This window comes from Lagenorhynchus albirostris, chromosome 2 (genome assembly GCF_949774975.1).
Source record: "Lagenorhynchus albirostris chromosome 2, mLagAlb1.1, whole genome shotgun sequence".
NCBI lineage: Eukaryota > Metazoa > Chordata > Mammalia > Artiodactyla > Delphinidae > Lagenorhynchus > Lagenorhynchus albirostris.
Window position 1 is genome coordinate 159,737,538 of NC_083096.1, and position 12,658 is coordinate 159,750,195.

At 50.1% G+C, this 12,658-nt stretch overlaps 1 protein-coding gene across 1 annotated transcript in view; it reads left to right on the forward strand.

Moving 5' to 3' along the window:
- The window catches only part of CSMD2 (CUB and Sushi multiple domains 2), a 669,690-nt gene that overhangs the window by 540,709 nt on the left and 116,323 nt on the right, over positions 1–12,658 (forward strand). The window contains exons 33-39 of the mRNA XM_060142710.1: positions 3,436–3,531; positions 4,726–4,929; positions 5,304–5,428; positions 6,296–6,392; positions 7,490–7,594; positions 10,725–10,843; positions 11,340–11,409. Of these exons, the coding sequence (XP_059998693.1) occupies positions 3,436–3,531; positions 4,726–4,929; positions 5,304–5,428; positions 6,296–6,392; positions 7,490–7,594; positions 10,725–10,843; positions 11,340–11,409 (816 nt within the window). The remainder of the gene's footprint in view (positions 1–3,435; positions 3,532–4,725; positions 4,930–5,303; positions 5,429–6,295; positions 6,393–7,489; positions 7,595–10,724; positions 10,844–11,339; positions 11,410–12,658) is intronic.

Consider the following 12,658-nt stretch of genomic DNA (forward strand, 5'->3'; position numbering starts at 1 on the left):
TTTTTTTTTTTTTTTGCTGTATGCGGGTCTCTCACTGTTGTGGCCTCTCCCGTTGCGGAGCACAGGCTCCGGACGCGCAGGCTCAGCGGCCATGGTTCACGGGCCTAGCCGCTCCGCGGCACGTGGGATCTTCCCGGACCGGGGCACGAACCCTTGTCCCCTGCATCGGCAGGCGGACTGTCAACCACTGTGCCACCAGGGAAGTCCAAGGCTTACTCATTTTTATTATTCAAACCCATTATATCAGTGGTTCTCAATGAAATGGAACACCCCACACATACACACTCATCCAAGAGTGTAAATCAGGATTTTGGAGGGTAAGGTGCTTTTTCAAAATCTCTTGATAGATAGATAGATAGATATAAGTATATCCATAGATATAGAAGTATAAGCATAGGTACAGGTAGAGAGATAGGTATACACTTAGGACCTGTAGATATAAAGATGGATATAGGCATAGGGATAGATAGAAATGTAAACGACCAATAGAAATAGAAACAAATAGGGATAGAGATAGATGACTGATAGGTGGGTGGATGGATGGATAGATAGATGGATAGATAGATAGATGGATAGAGAAATAGAAGTATAGGACCTATATACATTAATATCAACATCCTCAGATCATCTCTTATTCCTCATATAGAGAAACACTGATGATGAGCCTTTGGTGCTGATGGGAGTGAACTGCGTCCCTGTCCCTGAGGCTGGGCTGGGGGAGAAAAAGAAAAGCTTGAAGACCACAACTCAACAGTCTTCATTTTGTTTTTCTATTTATATATCAGTGAGAATGTTGTGTGAAAGTGTCTGCCAGCACAATTGTGATATTTTGTTGTCTCCCTGTGTTTCTAACAATTTTGTATCTGTGTTTGCCTGATTTATCTTTTCTCATTTTCTTTGAGAGTCTTTTTCTTTTAAGAGGAAGTTTACTTATAAGTGAAACATGGGGCCTGCTATCTGTCACCTTGTTTTGTTCGTTCTGGGGTTTTGTTTGTTTTGTTTTGCTTTTGCTTCTTCACGTTTCCATTCATACCTGACCCATCTCTAATTTCCAAGCTTTGCTGATACGTTTGGACTTTATCAATGTTATTAGTAGTTATTTTATAATTATGGACTTCTTCCCCAAGAACAAGTTTTTCCATTTGCATTTAGTTTTGTTACCCCTTTAACAATAATTAATTGGGTTTAACTATATTTTCCTAGTTTTCTTTATCCCTGATGGTTTTTGATTTCCCTACTTTGGTTCGTTTTTTAAAAGTAGGGCTCCTCACTGCAGTACTTTCTGTCACCTTAAATGTATGAGAATGCCTTTCCTTTGATGTATCATATAAATGACAACCTGATTATAAATCAGATTATGGGCCACAAACATTTCAAAGCTGCAGTGGTTACTTTATTCCAATAGTTAATATTATAGATGAGTTGAAATTCAACCTGATTCTTTGTCCTTGTAGGCAACCCACGCTTTTCTCTTTTAAAAACCGTTCACATTTTTGTCTTTATTTTTAAAATGGAAAAGCCCACGAGGATTGTTGTGGTGGAAATCTCTTTTCATTAATTAGATCCGGCACTTTGTGAACAATCTCATTCAAAAACCTCAAGCCTTTCTCAAGCTTAGAAAGTTGTCTTCCTTCTTAAATTATTTTTTCTCGTTCAATTTCTCTTGTCTTCTCTCTCTAGAATTCTTGATATATGCATATTGGATTTTTTTTCTGCCTGTCTTCCACGTCGCTTGTCGTTTCTCTCATTAGTTTAATCTCTTTATCCTTTTTCTGTGGATTCTGGAAGAATTTCCCAAATTTAATCTCCACTTTGCTGTTCAATTTCTGCAGAATCCAGCTCCATGTGCTAGAGTTTCTCATCTCTTTGTAGCTTTTATTGATCTCAGATCTGTTCTTTGACACATCTTCCTCTAATTTCAGAGACGCAATGCTAAATTTAATCTCGTGACAACTGCTATTAAAAATCTGAGATTTTTACCTGTTCTTTGTTGTAGTTCACATAAAGATACTTGCTTTGACTTCTGAGAGGTCTCCTACCTTAAAACTTTGGAATCTTTTCTTACGTCCAGTGATTTTACTGTGTGTTTATTCCTGGAGAGGGAGAGCTGCATACGTCCAGCACTGGAAGCTGAAATGGGTCCTGTGAGAGATTACGGGGGGTCCTACTCCACATGTATCCAGCCAGATGATGGAAAAATGGAAAAGTTGAGTTTGTTCTGCTCACATTTATTGAGAGGAGGAACTAGAGATGGTGGTGAAAATCAAGAAAACCTTTTCTTCATGAGTTTCTTTTTGCTTTGGCAGCCAGAATTTAGCTGGGCAGTGACTCCTAGGCTCAGCCACCTGGGATCTATGTAAATCTAAGTGTGTTGTGAAAAAGGCTCTCTAATCCCCATGACCAGTAGCATCACATGGGCTTTTTGGAAGCACTGGTGGACCCCAGATGTGCCTCCCAATGGCTCCTTGGGTGGTTCCAACCCCAAGCCTCCCTGAAGTGATGTAGCCTGGCTTTCTGGAACACCTACTTTCCTTCTGACGGTGGGGTCAGCAGACATTCCCAGGGGTCCCTAAGGCTATGGAGGGGCAGCATGCAGAGTGGTCATGCCACTGCCCATCACCCCACATTCTCCCTCAGCTTCCACAGGAAGGCGATGGTGAGCAGGACTCCACCTCACGGCTGCAGGTCTGTCTGCACCACATCAAACAGAAGATATATCTTTATCTTCTGATATAGAAGCTATTGGGCTTCCTTAGCTTCCTGTGTCTGTGCGGACTTTCCCCACTTTATTGTGTTATTGGTTGGGTGACAATACACCCTGCTTTGCCTGGGATAGTCCCAGCTTTCACTTGGTTGTCCCAGCATAATTATTAATAGCATGCCCTTTGACTCTCGGAAGTGTCCTAGTATGAGCAGTAAATTATATGATCACTCTGGTTGTCAATCATTTCACAGGGCATCTGGGAAAAGCCAGTTACTCTCCAGTGATTACATCACCCTCCTTTCCAGAACTTGGTGCCTTTTTTGTTTGTTTTTATCAGATTGATACCCGTTTTCCAAGTAAACCACCAGTCAGTTTGGTAATGGCCATTCTCCCCCATCCATGTGGGTCAACACAGCTTCAGAAACTCTCTCCTTTCCAAGCAGGTCATTTGATCTGAACCTATCTTTCTTGATCTATAAACTGCAGGTACTGAATGCCAACCTCACACTGACATGGGTCAACATTAAGACCACGGATGTGAAAGCTTTCTGTAAGCTTTAAACTGTAACTTGCAGTAAAAATGTGAGGTTTCATTTTAGGAAGACCTGGGAGGTGGAAGGGGCTGCTGTGTGGGGTGTGGGCAGCCCCTCCATCCTGGCCAGGATTTTACCCGCCAGGCCCGACTGCTGGACTCACAGTCTTCCTCTCCTCCTTGCCCCTTATCTCTGCAGGAGAATCGCTGCCCTTGGCCACCTCCAATCAAGTCCTCATTAAGTTCAGTGCCAAAGGCCAAGTTCCAGCCAGAGGCTTCCACTTTGTCTACCAAGGTATGCAGGACGTGGACGTGGGAGGTGTGAAGGCAGTCTCAGTTCTTCAGAGAAAACAGGGACCTTTGACCCCCTAGTCTAGCCTCATTCTTAGGGTGTTTGGGGGCAGTTACGGGTTTGTGGGGCAGTTCCCTGAAATTCAGTTGAATTTTATACATTCATGTACCCTACAGACAATTCTTACCAAACTCCCTGCTGGATAAGGGAAGAAATCATAGAAGGGAAGCTAATTTGCACACACACCCCCACTGCCCGTTGTCTGGGACAGTCCTGATGGCATTGGGAAGACCAGCCCAGGCCTCTTACCTGGTTTTGTCTGCAAGACCCAGTAAAGGTGCGGGGAAAACACAGGCTTTGGAGTGAGTTGGACATGGATTTGGGTCCCAGCTCTGTCCCTTTCTAACTGGGCACCAGCTACTCCTCCTCTTGGAGCCGCGGTTTGTTCACCTATAAACTGAGGGTGATCATATTACCTCACTGATGGCGTTAAAAGAGTTCACAGAGTAGCTGGCATGAAGCAGCTAATCAGTGTCCGTTCCCTTCCTTACGAGCCCGGAAAGGCCAAGTCTTGGAGCGCCCTGGCCTCCACCTGGAGGCCCCAGCCTCCCTCTGTCCAACAGGACGTCCACTCTTCTAAGGCACAGGTTCCAAAAATGGTCCTGTTCATTCCACCGCCCAGGATGAGCTGTATTGCCTTGTGCAGGGGTAATCCTGCCCCTGGGACACCCTCCCTGGGGCCTGGGTTCAAAGGTCCTATTAGCCCCTGTAGGTAGGAGGAAGGGAGATTCAGGTCATGAGAGCAGAGCCCTGGGCAGGGTCTTCAGGCACATGGGGTGAAGAGGACAAAGCAGGGTCAGGGGAGAAAGAAGGGCCATTCTCCCTGTTAGGGGACATGGGACCCTACTGGGCACGGGCCTTCATTGGGAAGGCGGAGAGCACAACTGGGCCTAAAGTCTGGGCCCAGGGGGCTCACAGTGCCTCCCATGGTTTCCAGAAGCTGTGCTACAACATTGTGTGTCTACCTATGTTTCAGTGAGGTGGGCCTCATCCTAGAAAGCCCCCTACCCTTGCTCTGAGGGAAAGCGCCCAGAGCCTGTCAAGGTCCCCACCCAGTTCCAGCCCCCCGGTGTGCCCATCCCCGGACCAGTTTCTAGAGGGGTGCGGCCTGCCCCTCAGCGCCCTTGTCCCCTGCAGCGGTGCCCCGGACCAGCGCCACGCAGTGCAGCTCGGTGCCGGAACCCCGCTATGGCAGGAGGCTGGGCAGTGACTTCTCGGTGGGCGCCACCGTCCGCTTCGAATGCAACTCCGGCTACGCCCTGCAGGGCTCCCCAGAAATCGAGTGCCTCCCTGTTCCCGGGGCCTTGGCCCAGTGGAATGTCTCAGCCCCAACGTGTGTGGGTGAGTCCTAGACAACCAGGACTTGGGGGCGAGGGTGGCCGGCCAACACACAGCAAGACACACAGCAGCCCCGCCGGCCAGAGTGACTTCACGGGGGGACCCCTTCCAGCCAAGCCCTTGTCCTGTGGATCGGCGTGAAGACAGCGAGGAGGAGCAGTGGGGGCTGCTCGGGGAGGGACATGGGGGCGGGGGAGCGGGAACCAGGTCCCTCAGGAGGGTCGTATGGGGAGGAGCCACAGGAGGGGGCGGGGCTGGGGCCCAGCATGGGGAAGCCAGCCGGGGGTGGAGTCACAGCGAGGCCCGGGGCCCTGGGAGGGGTCTGCCTGGGAGGCTCCCCTGGGGACCCACAGAGACCAGAGCGGCCTCCTTCCCAGTGCCCTGTGGCGGCAACCTCACGGAGCGCAGGGGCACCATCCTGTCCCCCGGCTTCCCCGAGCCGTACCTCAACAGCCTCAACTGCGTGTGGAAGATCATGGTCCCCGAAGGCGCTGGCATCCAGGTGAGGGCCAAGGGGGTGCCGGGGGCAGACACAGCAGCCTGTCCCTGCCCCTCAGGCCAGGTGTGCGGGGGAGGCCCACAAACAGAAAAACACAACAGGTCCCGGCTCAGGAAGGACAAGGGGTGGGTGCTGGCTCGGCCATCAGGGAAGCCAGAAGAAGGAGGTGGGCCCGGAGCTGGATTGTGAAGGCTGGGGAGGAATCGTAGATGTTTCTCAAATGGCTTGAAGGGTTCTGTTCTTCAGAGTGTGGGGGGATGGAAGAGGAGGCATTGCAGGTGAGGGGAAGGGGGCAAGCCGGCAAGCACAGATGAAGCAAGGACAGCACCCGGCGCACACCTGGAGGGTCGCACCTGCAACCTGAGGCTGCAGTGGAATCGGGACCATACTGGTGCCCGGGGGTGACAGCCAGTTGGAGGAGGCCCAGGACAGCCACAGCGGCCAGGAGGAGGGCCCGGGGCGGGCAAGGCCAACAGAGGGGAGCCGCAGGGACTCAAGGTGGACAGGTCCAGCCAGGCGCGGGTTACTGGCTCACAGCAGACATCCTGTCTGGTGCAGCCGAGACAGGAAAGTGAGGAAACCCAAGGAGTGTTGGAGAAGTGACGGGGAGGCCAGCTGGACCGAAGTAGCCTGGACTTTCCTTTCCCCGTTCCCTACCTGACAGAGTACCCCACTGCCGTGCAAGCATCTCATACCTCTCTCCGCCACTGGACGATGAACTGCTGGGGGACAGGGACTGCATCTTACTTTTATCAGAGTTCCTAGCACAGTGTCGGGTCCAGACTAGGTGCTCCTCCCTTCACGTAGATGGGAAGGGAGGAGAAGAGGGAGGGCTGCCTAACCCATGGTTCAATCCCCCTGCCTTTCCAGATTCAAGTGGTCAGTTTTGTCACAGAGCAGAACTGGGACTCCCTGGAAGTGTTTGATGGTGCAGACAACACTGTAACCATGCTGGGGAGTTTCTCAGGTGAGGCGGGGCTTCTAGGGACCTGGACTCTGAGGGCAGTAGTGGACTTTTATTATTATTCACATGCCATAAAATTTGCCATTTGAAAGCGTACAATTTAGCAGGTTTTAGTATATTCACAAGCTTCTACAACCATCACCGCTATCCAATCCCAGATCATTTTCATCACCCCAAAAAGAAACCAGGTACCCATCTGTACACACTCCATTGTCCCGCACCCCCGCACCCCCTGGCAATCACTAAGCTACTTTCCATCTCTATGGATTTGCTCATTCCAGACATTTCGTATAAATGGGGTCCTACAATATATGGCCTTCTGGGTCTGGCTTCTTTCACTCAGTGTAACGTTTTCAAGGGTCACGATGTACAGCACACATCAGCACTTCACCGTGTGGACAGACCACATTTCATTCATCCATTCATCAGTTGATGGACATTTGGTTGTTTCCAACTTGTTGGCTAATTTTGAATAATGTTGCTGTGAACATTCACGTACAAGTTTCCATGGGAACATGTTTTCAGGTCTCTTGGGTATACACCTAGGAGTGGAATTCCTGGGTCATATGTGATTCTATATGTAACTCTTTTGAGGGACTGTCAGCAGAGTGGCCACACCACTTCCCATTCCAGCAGCGGACTTCTAAGTGTGGTGTATGATTTTGCCCAAAGGTCAGGGCAATTATCTGGGTCTTATAGACCCCAGAACTTCATGCTGCCAAGACCTAAGAGGCGTCATGTGCCCCAGATAAACTGTCTACACTGCCTGAATGGCCTAGAGAATTATCCACGTCAGAGTCACTTTGAAGACGCCTGGAAGGGGACCAAACTCATAGGCCACCTGAGGGAAGTCGCCCTGCTGCCGGCACGTGGCTCTGCCACTGCTTTTTTGAAGGAAGTTGTTTGGAGTCTCTCCTCCCTCAGCCGTTGGAGACCCAGCACACTAAGGCGAGCTAATTTGTCATTCAGTGAGTTTGATAACTGGGGACATCTGGGGGCCTTGGGAGCAGAACGTCAGCAGGTAGCAACAGCCGGCGAAATGGGGGGGCTCGCAGGGGTGAGGAGAGGCTAAGTCTGATTGGTCCCCATTTCCTCGCCAGGTACGACCGTGCCTGCCCTGCTGAACAGCACCTCCAACCAGCTCTACCTGCATTTCTACTCCGACATCAGCGTGTCTGCAGCGGGCTTCCACTTGGAGTACAAAAGTGAGAATCCCTAGTGTCAGCTGCTTGCAGGGTTCAGGGTGGGAACTGACAGGGCCTAAGTTCCCACAAGGAGCGGGGGTTATCCTGGGGCTATATATTCTCCACCCCACTGAAGCCTTACGCCAAGCTAGGTGAGGATGCGTAAGCTCAAGAGAAGGTCTGAAACCTCCTCAAGACACACAGCCAGGAAGTGGTGGAGCCAGGGTTCTCACCCAAGGGTCTGTTCCTCAAAAGCCTGTGTGCTTCCTCTGTGTCCACACAGGAGTGGGAGGGGGGCCAGGTCACCGGCTTGGGCCCAGTAAATTATTTGGGGTGTGAGACAATGGAGGTTCTCTCCTCCTCCAGTCCTAAAAACTGACTTCTCCAAACCCTGGTCAACGATGCAACTGTCCTTGAAGTTCTTCTCCTCATTGCAAACTTCACTCCTCTCCCACTCTCAAAACCTTACATCCTGGCTTCCAGCATCCCTAAGTGGTCACAACTAAAAACTCTTAAAGAAAAAGCGTTGCAGGGGGAGGGAGAGGTACAAACTCCTGGGCATAAGATAGGCTCAAGGATGTATTGTAAAACACGGGGAATATAGCCAATATTTTATAAAAACTGTAAGTGGAAAGTAACCTTTAAAAATTGTATTAGGGCTTCCCTGGTGGCGCAGTGGTTGAGATTCCGCCTGCCAATGCAGGGGACGTGGGTTCGTGCCCCGGTCCAGGAAGATCCCACATGCTGCAGAGCGGCTGGGCCCGTGAGCCATGGCCACTGAGCCTGCGCATCCGGAGCCTGTGCTCTGCAATGGGAGAGGCCACAACAGTGAGAGGCCCGCGTACCACAAAAAAAAAAAAAAAATTGTATTAATTTTAATTTTTAAAAAAAGGAAAAGGGCTGCAGATGTGCCTTGTGGGGCGACAAAGACAGAGGTTGCTGGGGTAGCTGCTCTCATCCTGAGACGGCCTGCCCATCCCCATCCCCACTGGGTACAGGAAAAAATATGTTGGCAGCAGTGTTTGCCACGCATTCATTCAGCAGTTACTTATAGGGTATTTACAATGTGCCAGATGCCATGCTGGGGCTGGGTAAGATCAAGATGGGTGAGTCCCCTCTGAGTCCAGGGGAGAGAGGCAGACACGTGGACAGAACAGGACATGACAGCATTCCAGGTGCTCACAGGGGTGTCGCCAGGAGGTACAGCGGTGGTTCAAAGGATAGAACAGTCACTTCTCCCAGAGGCTGGTGGAGAAGTGAAAGTCATGAAGAAACACTGGACACCTGCAATGTGGCACGCCCTGTGCTAAGTGCCCACGGAACAAAGATGAATAAGGCACAAAGCACAAAGTCTAGGGGGAGAGATGGACATGGAAACAGTGATTGTAGTTCAACCTGATATGCTAAGGGTGTACAGAAGAGGGGAGCTAACCCTGGCCACGTGAGACTTTACAGTCTAACCTGAGTTAGATTTGGAATGAGAAGTAAGAAATGGAAGAAGGTGTGGTTGGCTGGAACATCTTGGACAGGATGGGCAGATGGAAGACCCACTTGCTGCTAGAGGCCTGATAGGGTCAGCATTACCCAGCTGGTCTCAAAATGAACGAGCTTTGTCCAGGTAGTTGGGAGAGGACTAGCTGAATCCCAGGATGTTCATCGCCTGGAAGAACTGAAATGGGTAGCTGGTCAGAAAGCCCTGGGGCAGCTGGAAGCCAAGACCCTGCAGGGTGGAGGATAGGACAGGGACCTCCAAGACCTTCCTCCCACAGACCTCTCAGGCCTCACTGACCCAGCAGGGTGAAGTATCCTGGCTCTTGAATAATTTGTACTTTTCCTTTCACCCTCTCGTCTCTGTTCTCTCCAGTTTTGTTTCCTTATCCAATATTTAAATTTGAGTTCTTAAATGTTCCCTAGAATCTTCTCTTTTCTTACATGTTCCAAAGATAGAACTTTCCTAAATCTTTTTGCCATTCTACTGCCTCATTCCCAGGAAAAATTCACCTTTCTGAATTTCTTTTTTCTGTTGCTATTGTTCAAAGGAATGGGTAGTTTTCTCAGTAGCTGGTGTTTATCATGCACTGTCCTCTCACAGTGGAAAGAACTAGGGGAAAACAGAGGTCTCCATTAGTATTTGGAGACTAAAATTCCTAGGAGCCAGTACCCTGTAGTTGTGTTTGTTTTGTAGATAATCTACAAAGAGGGTACAGAAGGGGAGAATTAACTGCTATTGTAGAGGCAAATGGTTTTGAAGGGTACTGAAAAGTCTTGTCTACTGCTGTGTATTTAATATTTATTTAATTGAAATGGAAATGAAACAATGTGCTTTCAGAAGTAATAAATTGCATATGATTTTTTTAAGTCTTCCTTTGTTGTAAGCATGGCTTAAATAAATCAAGCTATGCAATGTAAAGAAATTAGAATGGACTTTTCTCCGTGTCCTTCTGTCTTCCTCTCTCTGTCCTCACCTCTCTCCCCATTGCATTCTTCTCCCACCACACTCTTTTGCTCTTGTTTTCTCTTTCTCTCTGCCCCTCCTCCTCCTTCTGTCTACCACTGCCATTCCAGTAAGCAGGTGTCAGGTTACTAAGTTCTGATCACCCCACTAAATACTGAGTTGCCTTCTACTTGGACTGCAGGGAAGAGTGGGGCAAAAAGAGACAAGATGACAGTTGAGATGAAGTACTTTCAGTTCAGTTTGATGATTGTTTTAATATTGTCCTTGGAGTCTTTTGGCCCAGATGCTGGGATTTGTGGATTTAGGCCCAAACATCTTCCATTTCCAAGCATGACATCCACTTCTTAAAAGCACATGTAGGACAAAAGTTGCTTGGGAAGAGCATGATGGAACTTCTTGGGGTGATAGCAATGTTGTATAGTTTTGAGCCCGAGGGCCTCTGGACAGCCAGAGTCCCCACATGATACCCGCCTGCCCCAGGAGGCTTTGGTCTGTTGAGCCTCTGTGCCGTGCGAACATTCTGATTTTCTCATGTGCTGGGAGGTGAAAGGCTTAGAGGTTGGGAGGAGAGAAAGCAGAGAAGACACAGCTTGGAGGCAGCTGCTCCTCCCTGCTGCCAGCCATGCCCTCGGCCTGCTCTTACATCCACCTGATGGGCTTGTCCATTCTCCTGTTGTCTGTCTCTGTCTGGTCTAGCGGTGGGCCTGAGCAGTTGTCCAGAACCTGCTGTGCCCAGTAACGGGGTGAAGACTGGCGAGCGCTACTTGGTGAACGATGTGGTCTCTTTCCAGTGTGAACCGGGATATGCCCTCCAGGTACCTCCCGTTGACCCCCAGGGCCGGAAAGGTGTCCCCTGAGCCGGGGTCAGCCGGCCTTCCCCCTGCAGTCACCAAAGAACAGAGAGAAGCCCCCCAGATCCCCCAGGCACTGTTATCCCCTCCTGGAGCTGTTCATGAAAAAGACAAAGTGCTGACTTTAGCCATTTGGCACAAGCCAGCCTTGAATGTGTTCCTGCAAAGTTTCGGTTTGATTAGACTTTAGGAAAATTGAATCTTCCTTTGAAGGCAGTGAGGGACTCTAGTAATTAAAGGAGTCTCGCAAGGAACCTTTAGAAATGAGAATTCTTTAGCAATAGCCGCTAGTAAGCATCCTTCCCCAGATCTCTCTCCCTCTGCCTCACTCCCCATTCCACAGTGGATCCATGTGTCTTGTTCCTTGACCCAAGGCCCCAGAACAAGCCCCCTGCTCCAGGTTGTACACGCAATTGTGCCCGTGGGGGCAGCTAGCCCACGCTGTTCTTGATTCCTCCAGGGCCACGCCCACATCTCCTGCATGCCCGGGACCGTGCGGCGCTGGAACTACCCTCCTCCGCTCTGTATTGGTAAGAGAGTCCCCGCTTTTCCAGGTCATTCAAATCCATTTCTACCAGGGCTTTGAGTTCAGTGACATATCGCTGGGATCAAGTTCGACTCCAAAGGAAGTTTGGTATTCCGGGGCTGCTCACAGACAGTACTTTAGACTGAGGTTTTTGTAAGCTTTAACTCTCAAGATTTTCCTGACTTCTGGATACCTTCACCCACCAAATGAAACATGACAGGAGGCTTGCCCATTCGAAAACCTGATGATGACCATTCTGATTCCAGATAATCGACCAAACCCCAAATGGAACCTCTGGGCACTTTGGGCTTTCCCCTGTGACTTCTCGTGGGACAGACAGATGGAATCCACTGATAGAGGAAGGCTGAGGGTTCCCTGTGAAACGAGGACTTGGTTTGGTTTCTGTGCCGAGTAGTGATGAAGAGATCATTGGATACAAGAAAAGACAGGATCTCCACCCTCAGAAGCTTCTAGTCAGCTTGGGGCAGGGGGAACATCCCTTTATTGAAGGTCTGCCACATGCCGGGCACGGAGCTACGTGTCTCCTCACCACAGCTCTTCAGGGCAGCTGTCATCACCCTCATTTTTGCCAATAGGAAAACTAAGGCTTTTAGGATTCAGAAGAAAGTGGCAAAGTTGGGAATGGAAACCTAGGTTTCCCCGCCAACTGTCAAGTGCAAATCTAGGCTAACCTTCCGGTAGGAAGCAAGGTGAGCGAAGGGCGTGGCACTGGAGCATATGAGATTTCCCTTCAGTGATCTCACCAGGATACAGACCTGGTCGTCTGCAGAGCAGTCAGAAATGGGAGTGGTCAGCCCAGGGCCCTTTCCCCATCCTGTGTCACAAAGGTCTTGCCCGGGGAACTGCTCATAGAACAGCAGCTCCCGCGGCTGAGGGTGTCGTGTGTGTACCAGCCGCTGTTCCAAGTCAGGCGAAGTCCCTTCTGCTGTAACCTCATCACCACCCTGTGACACAAGTGCTGGGTGGGGGAAACTGAGGTTTGGGGGTTTGGGGTGGAGGGAGTTAGACCTGGCCCAAAGTCACTCAGGAAGTGGGAGCATTGGGATTGTGACCCCAGGGGTCAACGCCCAGGTCCCCGCTTTGCACCCGGGCACTGATCCCTTCGGGTCTGTGTGCTCAAGGAGTCCTCTCCCCAGAAGGCGTTTGCGTACACACGGCACATGGCCTCCCCTCCGCTCCTTTCTGTGGCCTTCCGTGACAAGCTAACCCCTTTCTGCTCACACAGCCTTTTC